The 24,286-nt window shown below is 42.5% G+C and overlaps 1 protein-coding gene across 1 annotated transcript in view; it reads left to right on the forward strand.

Moving 5' to 3' along the window:
* The window catches only part of LOC139750816 (uncharacterized), a 391,495-nt gene that overhangs the window by 226,438 nt on the left and 140,771 nt on the right, over positions 1-24,286 (forward strand). The window contains exon 3 of the mRNA XM_071665583.1: positions 10,659-10,975. Within this exon, the coding sequence (XP_071521684.1) occupies positions 10,659-10,975 (317 nt within the window). The remainder of the gene's footprint in view (positions 1-10,658; positions 10,976-24,286) is intronic.

Consider the following 24,286-nt stretch of genomic DNA (forward strand, 5'->3'; position numbering starts at 1 on the left):
AAGTAATGAGGAGGATTATGCCCGAGAAGGAAGTAGGATGGAGGAGCGTTTTTCTATTTCCTAGACTATCAAATGATGTTTTAAGTTCCTTGATAAACTCACAGAGGCCAGTATCCGGATCTAATTCCTTAAACTACATCACTAATTATCTATATTTCTCAAAACTTTTTCTTCCTCTTAAGGAGGTTAACAACTAGCCAAGGAACCTTACTTTTCAGTTCAGAAGATAAGCCACTAACCTTTTCCTTAGTAAGCCAAGACTTTACCGAATTTCTATTTAAGGGTCAATTTCAAGCTCAAAACTGTAATTCTAATGCTTCAAACAGCTCATCATTCAAAGCTCCAGACAGTAATTCTAAACGTTCCAAAAAAAGCAAATTTCAAGTTCCAAAAGGCAATTTCAGAAGTTCCAAAAGGCTAATTTCAAGTTCCAAAATCTAATTTCAAGTTCCAGGAGTGTCTATAGACTTTACGAGCAAAGAATTCTTCTTTCCTTCATAGCCTGAATTGCAAGAGCTTGGGAAACAGTTGGTTAACGCTGACAGAGTGTTAGCATAGTGTAAAACATTCCCACTCTACAAGGATGGAGAGGTACGTACGTTCCACCCTCCTCTGTGTATAGGACTACTGTAATAATCTAGGACCACATTTTCTTTTTTTTTTACGGGGCACCGACTGCTTAAAGGCCGGGCTACCATCAGTAGCAGAGAAAACACTTCCTGTGGAATGAGACGTTCTTTGTCGAGGATGAACACCTTTTATATTTCGTCCACTCACGACTATACACACACACACACACACACACACACACACACACACACACACAGTACACACACACACACACACACACACACACACACACACACACACACAGGATTAGTGACTGAAAATACCAGATTTGGTTAAAGGTGCACACATGACGATATGTGAGTGAGGGAAGGGTGAGTTGGGGTCAACGAGCACTACTGGATTATGTGCTAAGGTGTACGATGAAGGGACTGATGAACATGAATGTGCTTAAAGAGGGTAGCTGGTGGGATGTCTGGTCACTTCATCGAGAAAGTGAGTGTGAAAGTTTATGGTGGCTTCAGGCAAAGAGGATCTGTGAAAGCGAATTTGGCCTGGGAAGGAGGTTTGTGTGTAGAAATCCCAAGAGAGATCATGAGAGCAATGGTATAAGGTAAAGCTAAACGAAAGAAAGGAATGGGGGGAACTATGGAAGGTATATAAGAAAACATTGCATGCATGTGTGGCAGAAGTGTATGGAATGCATAAGGTGGGATGTCGGCGTTTCAGAAAGGGTTACGAGCAGTGGGATGAGAAAGTGAAAGATAAAAGAGAGATGTATGGCCGATACTTGCAGGGAAGGAGTGCGAATGATTGGAATATGTACAAAAGATAGAGACAGGAACTTAAAGAGGTCGAAGCACACAGAGAGGTGAGAGGTGTGAATGGAATAAATCGAGATGCGATATACCGGGGACGACGTGCTGTCAATGGGCTAAGCCAAGGAAGATGGTGCGGTCCGGGAAACCATAGGAAGATCTGTTGGGCGTAGCAGTGAATGGGGGGATCTACTTTGTGACTGAAATCTAGAGAGAGAGAGAGAGAGTATGAGCAAGTGAGGCCGTTCTTCGTCTCCGTTTTTGGCGCTAGGTAGCTAACATGGAAAACGACGAAGTATGAAAAAAAAATGAATTCTACAATATATATATATATATATATATATATATATATATATATATATATATATATATATATATATATATATATATTCCTAAGAGTTCACGGGGAAAATGAAGCACGATACGATAAGTTCCCAAGTGCACTTTCATGTAATAATCACATCATCAGGGGAGACGCAAGAGAGAAATATAACAGTCAGTTGATATACAACGAAGAGACGAAGGTAGGGCACCATTTGGTAAACATATATATATATATATATATATATATATATATATATATATATATATATATATATATATATATATATATGCAATCCTAGAACCCTGATATGGACCCCTGCAGCTCTGTGGATGTTCTTCCCGCAGGAGGAGGGTAAGATGGGAGTCTTCGCTACTGTAAGGTACCTCGAAGATGCTGTACTCTTTCCCTTCCGCTGATCGATGATACAGCCATGTTGATTTCTCGGTCCTAGCGCTACCATTTGTAGCAGAGTCCAATACTACTAATATCCGCACTGATATCTATCTATCTATCTATCTACAAGTTAATAAAACGTAATAATTCACAATTCATCGATCAGCACCTGAGCTGTTAAATAGTACCCGGGTATAATAGTCAACTGTGAAACTGTAACTTAACAGTTCTTCCGCTTAAATCCACATCTCGCTAACATCAGCGATGCTCATAACAATCACATCAGGTTTAATGCACCGGCTCGCTGCTTGTGTTCTGTGTGCATAAAGGTTTTCCCCGGGATTTATTCTCATGTTTATTCAGATAAATAATTCAACGCCACACAGCTCAGTGATCCTCTGATCTGCGAATTGGATTCTCTATAAATAAAACTCCCTGGTTACTGTTGGTCGGCAAACACACAGAACATAAGGACACACAGACACAGAAAGTGAACGTAGACTCCTAGATAAGAAGAACAAACATACACACAAGGACATGAATATGAAACACAGTGACAAACGCACGAATAAAATAGAAATACACAAAGAGAGGGGAACAAAGAAACACGCACAAATACAACAACAAAACGGAAACTTAAAAACGAAAATACGAATATACATAAACACAACCCAAAGCACGAATATACAAACAGAAACAAAACTATTAAAACACATAAGCACGAACATACTAAGATAGAAATAAAAACAACGTTAAAACCAATGAAAATCAAGGAAACATAGGCACACACAAGCAAACACATAACCACAAACATGCAACCAAAAATATTAAACACAAACTGACAAACACAGACATAAAAAGAGATAAGGCGAAACTAACAAACAAAAGAACATAGAAACTCTAGCTGTTATAACAGGTTTTATGAATTAGCAACGAGCCACTTCTCTGTTCTGTTAGCTGCCATTAATACCGGGCCACTTCCCCAGTGTGGACCGCCATCCGGAATATGTACCAGAGTAACACTTAAATTAAACTCCAGCACCTTGTGTGCTCTCACTAATCTCTCATGGAAGACATCAACACCAAAACCCTATTTCGACACCCGACTCCCAGCCCTTCGAATCTATACTTTACCCTGGCATTGAATGACTGACTTGGGTACGATACCCTTATAAATGTGAGACGGAAGTTTCACAGCACAAAGCTATGTCTTCGAGAGAATAGATAACAGGATATCAGAGTTCCTAGAGTAAATCTTTACGACCTTACAAGTGTCAGCTCTAGCTAGATCAGCTCTACGCCTTCTAGAGAACACAAGATATGGTGTCAGAGTCAGTCCTTGCTATATGGGAAGAAGAATCTTTGATGTTTATAGAGGCTTTCCCTCATGTACGAAGCTATGGACTGAAAGCAAAAGATGATCAAGTGTTGTATCCATACTTTTTCGGCATTTCAGAGACAATAATTCAGGTACCTTTGTCATCACTGGCAGCTCAGTCACTTTTACTTGGATGATACACACGTCTTGGAAATCATAAAGGAAAATTAGACTCTCCAGATGTAATATCCTCCAGTTCGGATGTGGAAGCGAAGAAGCAGAAAATGGAAAACGGGTGTGGTTACACGTGTCGGTTGTCTGTGAGTCGGGGTTTGACAGAGCGGGTTGACAAGACGGGTGAAGAGAACGAATTTTTCATGGGACGGATCGACAGAACAGGGCGACGGAAGGGGTCAACTGGGCTGGTCAATGGGACAGATCAACAAAACAGATGGTCAAACAGAGGAGGTCAACAGAACGGAAGGTGCCAATCGTGTCACCAAGACGGATCAACAAAACTCGTCAACAGAACAAATTAACAGGACAATTAAACAGACGCGTCAACAGAACGGGTCAGCAAAACGGGATCAACAAATTGTGTCAACAGAACGGGTCAACAAAATGGATCAACAAAACGCATCAACAAAACAGATAAACAGTACAGATAAAGAAATGTGTCAACAGAACAGATCAACTGGAAGGTTAAAAAGAAATGCCTCAACAAAACGGATCAACAAAATGTGTCAACAGAACGGATCAACAGAACAGATCAACAGGACGGATCAACAGGACGGATCGAGAGGACGTTGTCGAAAGCAGAGCTGTCTGAAAATATTGCAAACAAATATGTTTCCTCCGCCAGAGAGAGAGAAAATATGATACTCTGTGCAGCGTCTATGCCAGGCATCCTTTCAGTCTTGTTCTCAAGATATGTGAGTCTTTCTTACGGAATGACTTCACTTATATAACCTCTTCTTTAGAGTGGGTTGCGAGGCATGGGCTATACATAGGGTTGTGCGGAGGAGGGTTGCATGTGTTGGAAATGAAATGTTTGAGGACAATATGTGGTGTGAGGTGGTTTGATCGAGTAAGTAATGAAAGCGTGAGAGAGATGTGTGGTAATAAAAAAGTGTGGATCAGAGAGAAGAAGAGTTGGTGTTGAAATGGTTTGGACATATGTAGAGAATGAGTTAGGAAAGGTTGACAAAGAGGATACATGTGTCAGAGGTTGAGGGTACAAGGAGAAGTGGGAGATCAAATAGAGGGTGAAAGGATAGAGCGAAAAAGATTTTAAGTGATCGGGGCTTGAACATACAGGAGGGCGGAGGTGTGCAAGGAATAGAGTGAATTGGAACTCTGTGGTATACCGGGGTCGACGTGCTGTCAATGTACTGAACCAGGGCATGTGAAACGTCTGGGGTAAATCATGGAAAGTTTCGTGGGGCCTGGACGTGGATAGGGAGCTGTAGTTTCGGTACATTACACATGACAGCTAGAGACTGAGTGTGAACGAATGTGGCCTTTGTTGTCTGTTTTCCTGGCGCTACCTCGCTGAAATATGCATTTTGTTGTGACACTTATTTCACAGAAGCATTTTACCATCTGAGATATTTTTTTGTTGTATATGATACTTAAGTTGACTCGTCTCTTATCTTTCTATATATCTACTATGTCTTTACTTTCTTACGTGTTTGTATATATAGACACACAGCCATCAGAATACGCCAGGTACCAGGTGTGTGTGTTGTGTGTGTGTGTGTGTGTGTGTGTGTGTGTGTGTGTGTGTGTGTGTGTGTGTGTTTTATTTAAGTCTTCAAATATTTGTTAATCTATGTACCTGCTCGTGCGACTAGATTTTTTTTCTTTTTACATCAATAATTCAGTCTCATATTTCAGAGAACAAACTCACTGTAACAAAGAGAATCTTAAAAATTGTATCTTTGACGAGTCCTATCATATCTTATTGAAACTTTTTTGAAGAATAAATAAGATTATTGAGTTGTGAATTCTCTTAGAATGTAAGTTAACTGAATGGTAAAATCTCATATAATTTAGTCGAATGGTGAACTCGCATAAAAAAATAGATTAATCGAATGATGAACTTTTATATCATACAAGCTAAGTGAATGGTGGACTCTCATAGAAGTTAATACTTGTTTATGTTGAAGGCTCCAGTCACGGGCAAAGGCTCACATCAAGGCTGGGCTTCCATTGAAATATAGGAAGAATTATGAAACGGGAAAAAGAGAAAACAGGGAAAGTACTTACGACTTTCTGAGAAAGTGAAAAACCCGTCTTTCGTAATGTACCAGGTCATAGTTACCGGGAAAGACATGAGACGGAAGAGAGCTCTAAAGCTTCGACGTGTAGCGAATAAAGCAGTTATTCAAACGGCCCAGCCTTGAGCTGCCGATGACCACACAATAATCATGCGACGAAGCAGCTTTCCGAGTATTGCGGTGTGTGGTGGGGGGCACACAAGCAGCCAGTTCTCGGGAGCAAAAAACCAAAATAATCCCTTTAGAAGAGGGAAAGTGAACCAACATTGTAGAGCAAGAGGGTCAAGTTTGGAGATTAGCCTGGGACATTTTATAAGTCGAACCACTTTCGACTCAGCTCTGTCAAGCAAGGATGCAGAGCTAAAACCACCTCAAATGTGAGAGCAGTACAAGAACGAATCAGTCCTTTTTATAATCGGAGCAACTGCTCGGAAGAGAAGTTTCGACATCTAAAGAGGACATCTAGTTTCTCTGAGGCAGACTTAGTTATTCCTGTGATGTGGGATTTCCAAGAAAGAGTGGATGTTACAGTGATACCAAGTATATTCATTGAGTCAAGAGGTGGAATTACAGAACCGTCAGAGGAGAGACGAGAGTTGTGAGAAGTTATTGATACAGAGATGGGTAGAAGCTGGGGGTCCTGGAGGCATTAAACTTAACAAGAGTTTGTGTACCCCACTGAGATATCCTGTCCAAGTCTGAGTTTACTGAGAAAGCTGTGTCAAGACGAGATGCAGATTGAGTGTGAGAAGGAGGAGCAGAATTGAAGGATGTGGATGAATGCAGTGTTGAGTCGTCAGCGTATGAGTGTTGTGCCCTGTGATACACTCTACCATGGGTGTTGTCTGCTGTTAATACACCTTACCATGAGAGGTGTTCCTTGTCTTACATCCTACTGTTGACAAGAATGCTGATCTGCACTGAGTTAAGCTGTGTTACACTGATAAACATACTGTGCTGCAAAGATAAGAATGCTGTGCTGCACTGCTAAGTATGCTGTGCTGCACTGCTAAGTATGCTGTGCTGCACTGCTAGAAATTTTGTACTGCACTGCTAAGTATGCTGTACTACACTGCTAGAAATACTGTGCTGCACTGCTAGAAATACTGTGCTGCACTGCTAAGAATTCTGTACTGCACTACTAAGTATGCTGTGCTGCACTGCTAAGTATGCTGTGCTGCACTGCTAAGTATGCTGTACTGCACTGCTAAGTATGCTGTGCTGCACTGCTAAAAGATACTGTACTACACTGGTAAGTACGCTGATCAACAGTCTTACAATTATGAATCCAAAAAAAATACAGAGGAGTTTCAAACAGCAATACAGAGCACTGTATCATTTTACCTGGCACCAGCATCATACCTTGAACAACCAGCATCATGCCTAGAACACTCACTCTACCTAAAACATCCGACCCTAAACCTAAAGTAAGTGGCACGATATCTAAAACAATATGCACACCCTAAAAAAAAAAAAAGGGAACCGGGCATCGTACCTAAAACCACCGGAACCCTAGGCAAAAGAGGCACCGCACCTAAAACACCCAGCACCATACCTTAAACAACCATCACCGTACATCAAACAACCATGACCATACCTTAAACAGCCGTCATCATACCTTATACAACGAGCAACGTACCTAGAAACGACCGGCACCCTACCTTAAAGACTGGCATCCTACCGTAAACGACCGGCACCCTACTTAAAACGACCGGCACCCTTCCTAAAACCACCGTCACCCTACCGCAAACGACCGGCATCCTACTGTATAATGACTCCCGTCTGCTGTATAATGAACCTCATCTATTGTATAATGAGTTCTGTCTACTGTATAATGAGCCCCTTAAACTGTATGATGACCTTCGTCTACCTTACAATGAGACCGCTCTACTGTATAATTAGTTCTGTCTGCTGTATGATGAGCCAAATCGACTGTATAATGATCTCCGTCTACTGTATAATGAACCCCGTCTACTTTATAATGAGGTCCACCTACTACATAATGAACTGTCTACTGTATAATGAGCCCCGTCTACTGTATAATGAGCCCCGTCTACTGTATAATGAGCCCCGTCTACTGTATAATGAGGCTCATCTATTGTATAATGAGTTCCGTTCCGTGTATTTTGAGCCCTTCTACTGTATAATGAGCTCTGTCAACAGCATGACAAGTCTGTATTTTGTGTAATGGCTACTTTGTGATAAGCCCCGTCTGCTGTATAATGAGCCCCATCTATTGTATAATGAGTTCCGATAACTGCATAATGAGCCACGTCTATTGTATAAACCCGATTTTCGAGAGCATACGAAATACAATATCCATTATAGAAACTAAGACATACATGGTAAAATATACACTCGTATATTGTGAGTTAAATGAATGGTGAACACTCGTATATTGTGAGTCAAATGAATGGTGAACACGAGTATATTGTGAGTTAAATGAATGGTGAACACTCGTATATTGTGAGTTAAATGAATGGTGAACACGAGTATATTGTGAGTTAAATGAATGGTGAACACGAGTATATTGTGAGTTAGATGAATGGTGAACACTAGTATATTGTGAGTTAAATGAATGGTGAACACTCGTATATTGTGAGTTAAATGAATGGTGAACACTCGTATATTGTGAGTTAAATGAATGGTGAACACATATATTGTGAGTCAGATGAATGGTGAACACGAGTATATTGTGAGTTAGATGAATGGTGAACACGAGTATATTGTGAGTTAAATGAATGGTGAACACGAGTATATTGTGAGTTAATCGAATGTTGAACTCTAATACTAGGTAACTGAACTGTGAACTCTTACTTAAGTTAACCCAATGATTAACTTTAATATAAGTTCATTAGCTGGTGAACTCTCATATAAGTTCATTAGCTGGTGAACTCTCATATAAGGTATCTAAATGCTGAACTCTTAAACTAAATGAAAATTTTATACTGATATACATGAACATCAGCCAAAACATTTTTCCTTTATCATGATAATAAATAGTTCATCAGAGGTAAAAGAAAAATCTTGTACACATCAGTAGATTATTTCAGTGTAATAATTTGCATAATGAATAACTCAGAATATTCATTACCCAACAAAACGAGGATATGAATCCGCATTCGTCAAGAACGCTTCCGATTTCAGTAGATTCTCATGCTTTTAGCGTGACATACAACTGCAGGTATAGATTCATATGTTCTGCAGGACCACCGATGGTCCATGAATTATAAATAATCCCATCTCTTATACAATGACTGAACCCTGTATGGACGGTGATCGAAGGGAGACTATAGAATGCTCAAGTAATATAGAGGATTAATGATTAAATGAAAATTCTCCTATGTGCTGGACACGGCAGATAACCTAATCGAAACGTTTAACACAACGATATGTTTTCCTTTGGTAGAGCATGGCTTCGATAGCTTCTGTCTCACTCTATGGATCAAGAGCCTTGAGTTTCGTCTCTCAATGTCAAGGAGAGATTGATTGCTTTGGTTGCTGGCACACTGACTGCTGGCATATTGGTCGCTGGCACGTACCGAGCCTGGCGAGATCGCTTTGAGACACGAGTGATTACATAGCGAGGGTTCCACACAGGTGATTTTGAACCTAAGATTCTGAGTCACACTGGTGAGTCACACTAACGATTATAATGATGACATAGTGACATATTTGTTTCGGTCACTTGCAACATGGTAAACATATAAGAATTTCTCTTGTTACTTATACCACATGGATATAGCTCATGAGATGTACAATTAAGTTGATGGACGCCATAAAAGATAACATCAGCAAAGCATGTGTGTTTATATACGTTCAAACTGATGTGTTTTAATAAATCATGAGTATCATGTTAATTTTGGACTTGTGCCGCACCTGCCTCGTGTAAAATTGCTCAACTTCATCTTTGCCCAATCTCTATTACATATCTCACTCTTTCTCATTTACTTTCTCTATCACCCACCTCTTCTTCTACATCAATCATTTCTTCTCCATTACCCATTTATTTTCTTTCCAGCACCCACTTTATGAGCAACCACGCCCTTTTTGTTTTCACTTCTTCACTATCATATCTACAAATATTTCCACCATCATCACTATCATTACTTTGATCATTAAATCACCATAAACACCAGAATGACTCATTAGTTCAGCGACCTTTACTCTCATCACTAATCATATCCATCATTATTCACTCACGAACTCGACTTCCAAAAGCCACTTAGCTCTCACATGCTTTCTCGACGCGGTTAAAAAAAATCATCGACAGTGATATAGGAGTGTCGAGGAACTATGACAAATGAGTCGAGGGTAACTTCAGTAAGAAAAGAGTTAAGAACTGATGACCTACACTTTCGGTAACTAGATGGATCGACTCAAGTCGCAATGAAAAAGACGATGGTGATTGATGCTTTGAATGGAAGGCAGGCTATTTTGGGTCCTCTTAAGACGCCAAGTGACTTTAGCTACCTGGAGTTACACGCTAGACCGTATGAGATCAAGCTCAGGTAGCGACGACCCTGTTATAATCTGGGTCTCATAGTAGGTATGTCGAGATCACTACAAGACAACACTGATACAGACACCTACACATAGCACAGTACATGATACCTGCTCGACCATCGTTCACGTTCGTGCTGGTCACTGAGGCTGTCGACCACAGAACATAGAGTGAATTCTGATCAATCGTTTAGTCGTTGGGGAGTGTCTCCATCCATAGCAATGACGTTTCCAAAAGGATAGGTATTATTTCTCACTCGTCTTGATTACGTTTTAGGACCTTCATCTGGAATGCATTTACCTAAAATCAGATTACCAACGCCCTTAATTGGGTTAGGAGATCTAGTACACTATAACACAATGCCACTAATGTACAAGTTACCTCCTGTGTGTCAGGTATAATGAATACCTTCTGGTGATACCCCTCTCTCTCTCTCTCTCTCTACCTCCCTCAGGGCCAGCCCAGGCTGACACACTGCCGCATTTGTTCCTCTCCTCGGCCGCTTCACCGTCGTACAAGTACTCGCGGTACCTGCCTTCCACCTACTCTTCGTCGGCGTCCCAGCCAAAGGCGGTGCCGCTGATGATGATGAAGACGGCACGCTTCGTGGTGGTGTCTGAGGGGCAGTACGACCACGCCCACCACACCCGAGGGCGTGCAAACCACGAGCCGCGGGAACCCCACTTCGCAAACGGCAACACCTCGAGGCAGGTGTTTTTGGGCAACACTGTCACCCTTGACTGCACCGTCCACGACATGACCAACGAGTCGGTGAGTCACATCTTAATGTCTGTGATACTTAAGGTTTAATGTAAGTGCTCGGCAAGCTGCTGCGTCACAGTGATTACTGTGTGGCCACTGGCAGCTCGAGGGTGGGCCGTTTTGATAACTACTTCCTTCCCTACACCTCGAAGCTTTGGAACTCTCTACCCTCTCGTATCTTTCCCAATTAGTGTGACCAAACACATTTTAAAAGACAGGTATTTTCACTTCCTCCAAAATTCGAAAATATTTTCCCTCTCCTATCCTTTCTATATCTCAATTAAAGCCCAGTTTTGATGTGGACTTTGGTTCGTGACCGCAACCTCCAACGTGTACATATATAAAACAAAGTCATATATCCTTTCTTCAACTTTACCTTTATCCCTTCCGTCGTGGTTCGGTAGCTCTTGTTATGATGTTTGTTGCATCAGAAACATGGCGTATCGGGCTATGAAACACGTCGTTTCTCCTGCGTTTCTTTCCGACTTTATCTCTGCTCGAAATCATTGCAAAACTCTTCATCAAGTCAAAACAGGCTTTACAAAATGCATATATTCTAATCTCACCTCTCGTTCAAATGATAAATCTTTCCTTGTCCTCAACCAAAAGTAAATCCAACAATTCATGTGGCTCATCCTCAACAACTCTATTGACTATAATATTCCTTTTTCCATATTTTCCTCGCAGATGACGAATCTCCTCCTGTCCCAGAAAAGTACTCCTCTGACCTAGCTCCGATCCTTGCTCGTCTATTTCGTCTCCGCAAGAACCCATATATTCCCTTGTTCTTGCGAGTATGCCTTAATTCAGCCTACTCCTGAGAAAGGACGCCTGTGCAACCCTTGTCGCTATCGCTCCATGTTTCTCACTTATGCCATCATTAAATATCACACTATCTTAAACATTTTCATTGTAACTTCCTTCTTCCATATCACTAAAACAGTATACGCGGTGCAGAATCTGATTACAATCTTGTCCCATATGTGACCCATTTTTCATCTTCCTTCCCTTGGGAATTTAGGTGAATCTTCTGTTGTAGCTCTCGAAAACACCAGAGCAAGGTGTGGCACAAGTCTTTGTTCATCAAACATCGGCACCCTTTGGTTTTTCTGCTACTCTCTGGTCTTTAATGCATAGCTTTTTTTTTTTCTGTTCGTTCCACTGTGGAATATCTGATGTAGCAAAATCGCACTTACCCTATCAGCAAGGATCTGTCCTATCCCCTAACCCCCTTCGTCATCTCCGTGAATCATGTTCGTCCTTCACTTTCCAACATTATTCGCTCTTGTGCTCACAGCTCCTTTCTACACACTCTTACTCACCTTTTCTTCCCTCTGTTTACTCCTTCTTTCACTCGCAATGAATATATTTTCTCTCCTAGTTAGGACCTGGACAGCAACGCGGAATGGGGAAGCAGTACCCAGGTTAAATTCAATAAAGTAAAAGCGTTGTTTTTACCTACGCATCTCTTTCTAAATCTCGTTTTCTACGATTCAATTTCAAAACGTTCAATTCAACGCTTCAATAACATAAACGTGTTGGGCATGACCATATCCCTCACTCTTTTTGAGACCTGACGACATGGACATCGCAATATCTACATCATAAAAGCAGATGGTGTTGATGTGAGTACTATAATTCATTATTTTCTTTTTCTTCTTGCGGGAAGCTAATCTGTATCTACGACAGGCGCTTCATTCATCCAAGTATGAGGTACTGTTCACGTATCTACGGTGGCTCTTCGTCCACCTCACACTTTGCCAGAGTAAAATCAAAATACCTGACCCGCTATCACTTCTTTTCATATAAATACATAACTGAATATTGAATCTTGGCAGCCATTTGGATGAAAATACACGCCTGACGTATTACAGATATCACGAAACTATGGGGTCATAGTAGTAAATAATCAACTAATCATAAAAGACCTTAAGGTGGGCTTCGTATAAGCACGTGAGTGAGGGAACATCTACACAGTCAGGGTGGCAGATACAAAGGAATGTTTACAGACTCTATGGTTTACACATTATGCACTCAGTTGAACATCAAGTCATGACTAGCTACATTTGTAAAATAGTTGACATACTATCTAACCTAACTAAGAGTACACTGAGTTGTTTACATGCTTAAGTATGCACTTTGTTCATGGATTGTTTATGAGGTTCACAATGGTAGGTATAGGAGTGTTCTTGTATCTATCTGTACGAACTCTGATTGGTACAACTCGATTACTGAGACGAACAGCGGTCCGTGAAGGGTGGGGCGACCGAAGGATGGAGGTCTCGGTGACGGGGGTGTGGTGTCAACAGTTTATCGCCAAACTACCGTATGTGTGTGAGAGGGATAGAATGGACAGGTTCAGCCAGATGAGGGGCCTCTTGGTATGTGGTGTAAGATGAGCCTAGAATGATCACTATACTCTTTTCTGCCCTCTTTCCAGCTGGTCCCCTCTGTGTGGCTATTAGTGAGGAGGACCAAGCTGTGTGTGTGTGTGTGTGTGTGTGTGTGTGTGTGTGTGTGTGTGTGTGTGTGTGTGTGTGTGTGTGGGTAATATATACACTTCCTTTCATCTTAGCGAATTCAGGAAGGGAAATGTAAATGCAGGAAGCATTTCCATATTTCAGTTTACAGGAATTGGATTGAAGGATAAAGAGATTTACCAGTAAGTCACAGTAGAAGGACGATATAGGGATCAAGGTAATAACTAACATTAGATATTAAGGAAAGGTAATCTTGAGAATATTAGAAATGTACAGAATTTCATTCTGGTTAACTCGAGAGACACCAGCAAGACGGGAAACAACGAGACGAAAAGTTTTGGCATTGTTAGTAACTTTGAGAGAAGGAGGTAAATTCCATCATAAATCAGTGTTGCATATGTTACGAGATGAATGGAAAAATTAAATGAAAATTTCGTAAGAGATTATAAAGGCTTTTATTCTTTTTTTTCTATTTCACCATCTAACGTGGGGGTGGGTTTAAATATATGTATCCATTTTGCAAGTCAGATCAGATCTCATTCCAGAGGCAACATTGGGTAGATTAAAAATGTAAAAAAAAAAGAGAATAAAAAGAAGTGGGGTATAAGTGAAAAAGCTGGAGATAGAAATCTTTTTTCTATTTTTAAATGAAAAGGGGAAATGACAGTGGAAGGGGAGCAGTGAAAAACAGCTGGTTACTTTAGTTGGTGGGAGGAAGAGAAGGAGGAGGAGGAGGAGGAGGAGGAGGAGGAGGAGGAGGAGGAGCAGGAGGAGCAGGAGGAGGAGCAGGAGGAGGAGGAGCAGGAGGAGGAGGAGGAGGAGGAGGAGGAGGAGGAGCAGGAGGAGGAGGAGCAGGACGAGGAGGAGGAGGAGTTCACATGCCCAGGAGAGATGGCGCAACAGTGACACCATCTGAAAGTCTTCTTCACCATTAACAAAATCCTAATTCCAGGTAGTGATCACCGAAGTTAGAAAACCCATTGTGGAACAAGTTTGGCTCAACGCTTGGAGAAGTAATGGTGAAACGTGTGAGATTTGATGCTTCACTCACTAACACAGTGGGAGAGGAAGAGCTACGTGTCCAGAAACATCTGTTTTACAAAGAATGACCGGGTCTGTGAGGCTGAGTGACCGTATCTGTGGACATAAGCTTAAGAAATAAATAGAGATCATGGATGACAGAAGGATGTAGTTCCAAAAATAACATTCTACATAATTTGATCTCCCTCTAAACATAAAAACCTTGTTATCAGTTCACATTTACTTTCAACTTCCTCCCTCCACACATTCTTGGAAACTCAGTCATCAATCTCTACATTTCTCACTCGAATCTGCCACCAGTGGTGTGTCATCAGCAAACAACAACTGGTTCACTTCCCTGGCGCTCTCATCCCTCGCACGCTGCATACATGCCACTCTCTCCGAGACTCGCCCATTTACCTCCCCCACCACCCAGTCCATAAATAAATTAAATAATTAGGTAGAATCAATCTAATTTAGAAGTTTACTGTTGTTAGTCTTTATCATTAACCAGTGGACAGACACCATACAACATGGACATGAAGGCAATCGTCAGACTGACACCAAGGAAGACAGTGGTGTGTTCATACGACAGACTGGGCCCAAGCAAGGCATGTCTTATGGAGGAGTGGTGACTCATCATGATGCATGTACAGCTATAACTACAGGAAAACACGACTGGTAAAACTAGTTCTTAAGAGGCACGTGCGAAATTGTAAGTTATGCTTCTGTACGAGGGAGGGAGAGAGAGAGAGAGAGAGAGAGAGAGAGAGAGAGAGAGAGAGAGAGAGAGAGAGAGAGAGAGAGAGAGAGAGAGAGAGAAGGAATTATGACACAAGTTTCCTGGAGGAGGTCACGTCGAGTCATACAGTAATGAAAAGGAGTGAGTGTGGGGAAGGTATGTAGCGTGAAACTGGAAACAAACTGGAAACTTTCAAATTGGATTTTCTGTGAGATGGGCTTGGGAGAGGGAGCCCCGGGTGGGAAGGGAAGGGAAGGGAGGCAGGGAGAGGGAAGGTTAGGGAGGATGGGAGGAAAAGAAGAGGAGGGAGAGAGAGAGAGAGAGAGAGAGAGAGAGAGAGAGAGAGAGAGAGAGAGAGAGAGAGAGAGAGAGAGAGAGAGAGAGAGACAGCTGGTTGGTGGGGGGGCATGTTGTGAAAATGTGCCTGGCTGAAGCCATGCAACTTTTTAAAGTTGCATTTTGCAATGGTTTAAACGAAGGTCCCTGAGAGAACATCCTCCTGCCATCTGTAACTTGAGAAGGATATATTCAGAGAAACAGACAGTGGAAAACGACAGAATCTCAGCACCGAGTCTATAGTTGTAGACTGAAACCCACCCGAGTTTCTGGTATGGATGGAAGTGTATGTATTGTATTTTTGATCAATTAACTATCATTTTTTCCTTCATGTGGGCAAAGTGATACGTTGGACTTTGAGGTTTTAAGAAGAAATATATAATCTTCCGAAGTATCAACCGAAAGACACTGTCTTAACCCTATTTTGAAACAATGAGAATTTTATGTACGTGTGGAGATGTTAACATAGTCATCAGATTAGATAAAGTTAAAAAGAAGAAAAAGACTAATTTGTATATAAAGAAATAACCACACACACACACACACACACACACATTCTGGCAGGGTCTAGATACAGCATAAGAGCTTCCGTAGTGCTGTTGCTATCCAACAATCTAGCGGGACCGGGTTCAAATCTCGGACAGGGCAGTCGGCCCTCAACCAACCCAGCTCTTCATCCTCACCTTTAAGGATGGTCGATGAAGGTGGCACCTGGTGTACGTTGTGGTGTGTATATGTGTGTGTATATGTATATATCAGGCTAAGATACGTTGCATATATATATATTCAAGGTTAAGAGACGGGGCAACACGAGTGTAAGACTTTCTCCCAGTAACACACAAAAAGGAATCACACACACACAGGAATCACCCTCCTCCATTCCCGTTGACACGACGGCTGAGCGAGACGCTGATTTTTTAAGGAAATCAGGAAAAAAAAAGTCAACTTATTCAGAAAATGAGCCTAAATCCGGGTAATTTCACACGGAAAACCACTAGGAAGGTCCCGACTTTCCTTTAGATTTCTCAAAACAAACCCCCCTCGTTTTCTCTACTAAATCCTATCCTCCAAACCTTCACACGATTCTCATTTTGAAATATAAACGAACAACGTCGCTGTGTTTAGGTAAGGGACAAAAGGAGACATGATGAACGAGTCCACAGCAAGTCTCCTTTGAGCCGATGGCACTTTACGCAAAGCCTAAGTGGCGAAATGGACTCTCCATTGCACAAAACGCCCCACCAGGAACACACTTCGAAACGTATCCAGCGAGGACGAAAGAAACTGATCTTCTGAACCGTCCACGCACAACACAGTCGCTGGAATCCCGAGGTTGATGACGGCGTTGACCATATGTTTTACGGGAGATTACGTTGTCCACCGACCCCCCCTAGGAAGATGGCTGCGTTCATCATGGACCTTGGAAATGGTGACTGCGTTCATCATGGACCTTGGAAATGGTGACTGCGTTCATCATGGACCTTGGAAATGGTGACTGCGTTGATCATGGACCTTGGAAATGGTGACTGCGTTGATCATGGACCTTGGAAATGGTGACTGCGTTGATCATGGACCTTGGAAATAGTGAGTGCGTTGATCATGGACCTTGGAAATGGTGACTGCGTTGATCATGGACCTTGGAAATAGTGAGTGCGTTGATCATGGACCTTGGAAATGGTGACTGCGTTGATCATGGACCTTGGAAATAGTGAGTGCGTTGATCATGGACCTTGGAAATAGTGACTGCGTTGATCATGGACCTTGGAAATAGTGACTGCGTTGATCATGGACCTTGGAAATGGTGACTGCGTTGATCATGGACCTTGGAAATGGTGACTGCGTTGATCATGGACCTTGGAAATGGTGACTGCGTTGATCATGGACCTTGGAAATGGTGACTGCGTTGATCATGGCCTCTTGCTAGGGATGATGACTGCGTTGACCATAGACCCTCAGGAATGATGACTGCGTTGACCATAGACCAGCTTGGTAACAGTGATGGTAGTGGTGGACGCGGTGATATTGGTGGTAGTGGTGCTAGTGGTGCTAGTGGTGGTATTGGTGGAAGTGGTGGTAGTGGTGGAAGTGATGGTAAAAACAACAAAGAAAATACTATCAGAGAAGGGGTTCAGTTGGAAACACTGCGTGAGTACCTACGTGCTGCATGATGGTCAAGTGCCCAGGTCTGGCCGGGATCACGTGTGACTGACCTCACAGTTCTCATATGAAGACGTCGGCAGGAGGCAAGAGCTCCCAGTACCACGCCAGCAGACACAGGCAGTTGGCCTCTCGCTCCTGCTGGATTCATCACGTTTCTGCCTGAGTGGCCTTTGTGTGTGTGTGTGTGTGTGTGTGTGTGTAATTACCTACATGTACTGCACGGGGAGGAAGTTCTACACTCGTGGGGCCCATTTTTCTAACAGTCTCCTCTGTCATACAACTATGTAAACTCTTGTATACCGAGTGTGTGTGTGTGTGTGTGTGTGTGTGTTTGTGTAATCACCTATATGTACTGCACGGGGAGGAAGTTCTACATTCATGGGGCCCATTTTTCTAACAGTCTCCTCTCTCATACAACTATGTAAACTCTTGTATACCGTGTGTGTGTGTGTGTGTGTGTGTGTGTGTGTGTGTGTGTGTGTATCAGTGCAGCAGACCAGTGATCTCTAGTTTATGTACAATGAACCAGCACGTCTGTGACCATGAGAACACTAACTGCAGACCTTAACATTATCAAAACCCGTCCCCCTCCTCCCTTCCAGAGACCTTCCCACGCGCCACTCTACAAACTGAACTCCTCCACAACTTTTCCAGCCCTGGAAACCCTCCTCCTTCCTTCCAGCACCACCCTCGTCCCATATTACCTTGAAGATGCTAGATGTGTTTTGCCTGGACACGGAGTACATGTTATGTCCCATTCTCGTAAAGTTACACATGATCCGTATGTTTCCTAAGAAAAACAAATGTGTTAAATACCAGATGATGGGCGATATCAACCCGGTGACCATAACGGGGCGACCCTTGAGCACGACGGGGCGACCCTTGAGCACGACGGGGCGACCCTTGACCCCGACGGGTCGATTTTTAAGCACGACGGGGTGACCCTTGACCCCGACGGGTCGATCTTTAAGCACGACGGGACGACCCTTGAGCCCGACGGGTCGATCTTTAAGCACGACGGGGCGACCCTTGACCCCGACGGGTCGATCTTTAAGCACGACGGGACGACCCTTGACCCCAACGGGTCGATCTTTAAGCACGACGGGTGACCCTTGACCCCAACGGGTCGATCTTTAAGCACGACGGGACGACCCTTGACCCCAACGGGTCGATCTTTAAGCACGACGGGGCGACCCTTGACCCCAACGGGTCGATCTTTAAGCACGACGGGGCGACCCTTGACCCCAACGGGTCGATCTTTAAGCACGACGGGACGACCCTTGACCCCAACGGGTCGATCTTTAAGCACGACGGGGCGACCCTTGGTAATGGCGATCTGTTATTTGACCAGACCGCCTAAGGATCAGGTGAAATGTCATATAACTCAGTGTCCAAGCATTATACCGTCACACTCGAGGTGTTGAGGATTTATTAACAAAACTCTCGTGACTCAAGACGCAAGGGGAAGAAAAAATGCTGTGAATTCCTGGTGGTAAATACGAGTCTATGATATAGAAAATGACCGTAAGCTAATTCAATCCACATATGCAAAGAAATATGAAACAAAAGAATCATTTTTCATACAGAAAGAATGTACAAACTTTTTCTTTCATAAACAAGAACTAGAAAACTCCATGCACGTAACTCTACAATTACCTAATGTGTAGCATCCTACGCTTTACGTCATTAAATTCATAAATGTCTAAAATATCAAATCATGCCAGAAGAAAGTTAGTTTTTACTGCCATGTTTTGACGTAGGATACAGCCATTTTTTTCATGAAACGTTATCATTCCATAGTGAACCAGACGCCTAGCGACGAGTGGTTCGAGAAACGGTCTTGGGTTCCCTTTGATGTACGTGTGAATGGATCTGGATCCCCTGGATGTGTGAATGGGTCTGGATCCCCTGGAAAGGTATACTGGCGCACCGCGGGATGTGAATCGCGCCCAGCCTCTGACAAAGGCCTTGCCATCCCCAACGAAACAGCTAATGGCCTCCAGAAACACCTTACACGAGAGGGTGGGGAAGCAAAAAAGAAATTTCAGAGAGGGAATTTTTTTGACAGATCTTATGTATATATATATATATATATATATATATATATATATATATATATATATATATATATATATATATATATATATATATATAAGTGAAAAACATATGATTACATTTAGGGATAAGGCACTTGGCACGTTATTGACTTTAAGAATCTCGAGCTGCTGGAATTGGGTAAGTGTCTCAAATTCTTCAAAAGTTGCCCCTTCATACCTCACACCCTTATGAGGGGAGTCGGTTGTAACCCGGTACACACACACACACACACACACACACACACACACACACACACACACACACATTTTTGCAGGAAAATAATGCAAATGACTGGGAGATGTATAAAAGAAAGAGGCAGGAGGTCAAGAGAAAGGTGCAAGAGGTGAAAAAGAAGGCAGATGAGAGTTGAGGTGAGAGAGCATCATTAAATTTTAGGGAGAATAAAAAGATATTTTGGAGAAGGCATATGATAGAGTTGATAGATATGCTCTGTGGAAGGTATTAAGAATATATGGTGTGGGAGGCAAGTTGTTAGAAGCAGTGAAAAGTTTTTATCGAGGATGTAAGGCATGTGTACGTGTAGGAAGAGAGGAAAGTGACTGGTTCTCAGTGGATGTTGGTTTGCGGCAGGGGTGCGTGATGTCTCCATGGTTGTTTAATTTGTTTATGGATGGGGTTGTTAGGGAGGTGAATGCAAGAGTTTTGGAAAGAGGGACAAGTATGCAGTCTCTTGTGGATGATAAAGCTTGAGAGGTGAGTCAGTTGTTGTTTGCTGATGATACAGCGCTGGTGGTTGATTCGGGTGAGAAACTGCAGAAGCTGGTGATTGAGTTTTGTAAAGTGTGTGAAAGAAGAAAGCTGAGAGTAAATGTGAATAATAGCAAGGTTATTAGGTACAGTAGGGTTGAGGGACAAGTCAATTGGGAGGTAAGTTTGAATGGTGAAAAACTGGAGGAAGTGAAGTGTTTTAGATATCTGGGAGTGGATTTGGCAGCAGATGGAACAATGGAAGTGGAAGTGAATCATAGGGTGGGGGAGGGGGCGAAAGTTCTGGGAGCGTTGAAAAATGTGTGCGAGTCGAGAACGTTATCTTGGAAAGCAAAAATAGGTATGTTGAAGGAATAGTGGTTCCAACAATGTTATATGGTTGCAAGGCGTGGGCTATAGATAGAGTTGTTCGAAAGAGGGTGGATGTGCTGGAAATGAGATGTTTGAGGACAATATGTGGTGTGAGGTGGTTTGATCGAGTAAGCATTGAAAGGGTATGAGAGATGTGTGGTAATGAAAAGAGTGTGGTTGAGAGAGCAGAAGAGGGTGTTTTGAAGTGGTTTGGCCACATGGAGAGAACGAGTGAGGAGAGATTGACAAAGAAGATATATGTGTCACAGGTGGAGGGAACGAGGAGAAGTGGGAGACCAAATTGGAGGTGGAAAGATGGAGTGAAAAAGATTTTGAGTGATCGGGGCCTGAACATGCAGGAGGATGAAAGGCGTGCAAGGAATAGAGTGAATTGGAACGATGTGGTATACCGGGGTCGACGTGCTGTTAATGGATTGAACCAGGGCACGTGAAGCGTCTGGGGTAAACCATGGAAAGTTTTGTGGGGCCTGGATGTGGAAAGGGAGCTGTGGTTTCGGTGAATTATACATGACAGCTATAGACTGAGTGTGAACGAATGTGGCCTTCGTTGTCTTTTCCTGGCGCTACCTCGCGCACATGAGGGGGGAGGGGGTTGTCATTTCATGCGTGGCGGGGTGGCGACGGGAATGAATAAGGACAGACAGTATGAATTATGTACATATGTATACATGTATATGTCTGTGTGTGTATATATATATATATATATATATATATATATATATATATATATATATATATATATATATATATATATATATATATATATATATTCCTATGATTCCACGGGGAAAATGAAACACGAAAAGTTCCCAAGTGCACTTTCGTGTAATAATCACATCAACAGGGGAGACACAAGAGAGGAATATAACAGTCAGTTGGTATACATCGAAGAGACGAAGCTAGGACGCCATTTGGTAAACATGTTTACGAAAGTGCATTTGGGAACTTTTCGTGTTTCATTTTCCCCGTGGACTTATAGGAATATCTTGACCACGCGCAAAATTGTGATTCTTTCCAATATATATATATATATATATATATATATATATATATATATATATATATATATATATATATATATATATATACGTGTATGTATATACATGTGTATGTGGGTGGGTTGGGCCATTCTTTCGTCTTTTTCCTTGCGCTACCTCGCTAACGCGGGAGACAGCAACAAAGTATAATGAATATATATACATTTTTTTTTTTTTTTTTTTTTATACCTCGTCGCTGTCTCCCGCGGTTGCGAGGTAGCGCAAGGAAACAGACGAAAGAAATGGCCCAACCCCCCCATACACATGTACATACACACGTCCACACACGCAAATATACATACCTACACAGCTTTCCATGGTTTACCCCGGACGCCTCACATGCCCTGATTCAATCCACTGACAGCACGTCAACCCCTGTATACCACATCGCTCCAATTCACTCTATTCCTTGCCCTCCTTTCACCCTCCTGCATGTTCAGGCCCCGATCACACAAAATCCTTTTCACTCCATCTTTCCACCTCCAATTTGGTCTCCCTCTTCTCCTCGTTCCCTCCACCTCCGACACATATATCCTCTTGGTCAATCTTTCCTCACTCATTCTCTCCATGTGCCCAAACCATTTCAAAACACCCTCTTCTGCTCTCTCAACCACGCTCTTTTTATTTCCACACATCTCTCTTACCCTTACGTTACTTACTCGATCAAACCACCTCACACCACACATTGTCCTCAAACATCTCATTTCCAGCACATCCATCCTCCTGCGCACAACTCTATCCATAGCCCACGCCTCGCAACCATACAACATTGTTGGAACCACTATTCCTTCAAACATACCCATTTTTGCTTTCCGAGATAATGTTCTCGACTTCCACACATTTTTCAAGGCTCCCAAAATTTTCGCCCCCTCCCCCACCCTATGATCCACTTCCGCTTCCATGGTTCCATCCGCTGACAGATCCACTCCCAGATATCTAAAACACTTCACTTCCTCCAGTTTTTCTCCATTCAAACTCACCTCCCAATTGACTTGACCCTCACCCCTACTGTACCTAATAACCTTGCTCTTATTCACATTTACTCTTAACTTTCTTCTTCCACACACTTTACCAAACTCCGTCACCAGCTTCTGCAGTTTCTCACATGAATCCGCCACCAGCGCTGTATCATCAGCGAACAACAACTGACTCACTTCCCAAGCTCTCTCATCCCCAACAGACTTCATACTTGCCCCTCTTTCCAAGACTCTTGCATTTACCTCCCTAACAACCCCATCCATAAACAAATTAAACAACCATGGAGACATCACACACCCCTGCCGCAAACCTACATTCACTGAGAACCAATCACTTTCCTCTCTTCCTACACGTACACATGCCTTACATCCTCGATAAAAACTTTTCACTGCTTCTAACAACTTGCCTCCCACACCATATATTCTTAATACCTTCCACAGAGCATCTCTATCAACTCTATCATATGCCTTCTCCAGATCCATAAATGCTACATACAAATCCATTTGCTTTTCTAAGTATTTCTCACATACATTCTTCAAAGCAAACACCTGATCCACACATCCTCTACCACTTCTGAAACCACACTGCTCTTCCCCAATCTGATGCTCTGTACATGCCTTCACCCTCTCAATCAATACCCTCCCATATAATTTACCAGGAATACTCAACAAACTTATACCTCTGTAATTTGAGCACTCACTCTTATCCCCTTTGCCTTTGTACAATGGCACTATGCACGCATTCCGCCAATCCTCAGGCACCTCACCATGAGTCATACATACATTAAATAACCTTACCAACCAGTCAACAATACAGTCACCCCCTTTTTTAATAAATTCCACTGCAATACCATCCAAACCTGCTGCCTTGCCGGCTTTCATCTTCCGCAAAGCTTTTACTACCTCTTCTCTGTTTACCAAATCATTTTCCCTAACCCTCTCACTTTGCACACCACCTCGACCCAAACACCCTATATCTGCCACTCTGTCATCAGACACATTCAACAAACCTTCAAAATACTCATTCCATCTCCTTCTCACATCACCACTACTTGTTATCACCTCCCCATTTACGCTCTTCACTGAAGTTCCCATTTGCTCCCTTGTCTTACGCACCCTATTTACCTCCTTCCAGAACATCTTTTTATTCTCCCTAAAATTTACTGATAGTCTCTCACCCCAACTCTCATTTGCCCTTTTTTTCACCTCTTGCACCTTTCTCTTGACCTCCTGTCTCTTTCTTTTATACTTCTCCCACTCAATTGCATTTTTTCCCTGCAAAAATCGTCCAAATGCCTCTCTCTTCTCTTTCACTAATACTCTTACTTCTTCATCCCACCACTCACTACCCTTTCTAAACAGCCCACCTC

This window comes from Panulirus ornatus, chromosome 10, assembly GCF_036320965.1.
Source record: "Panulirus ornatus isolate Po-2019 chromosome 10, ASM3632096v1, whole genome shotgun sequence".
Classification (NCBI taxonomy): domain Eukaryota; kingdom Metazoa; phylum Arthropoda; class Malacostraca; order Decapoda; family Palinuridae; genus Panulirus; species Panulirus ornatus.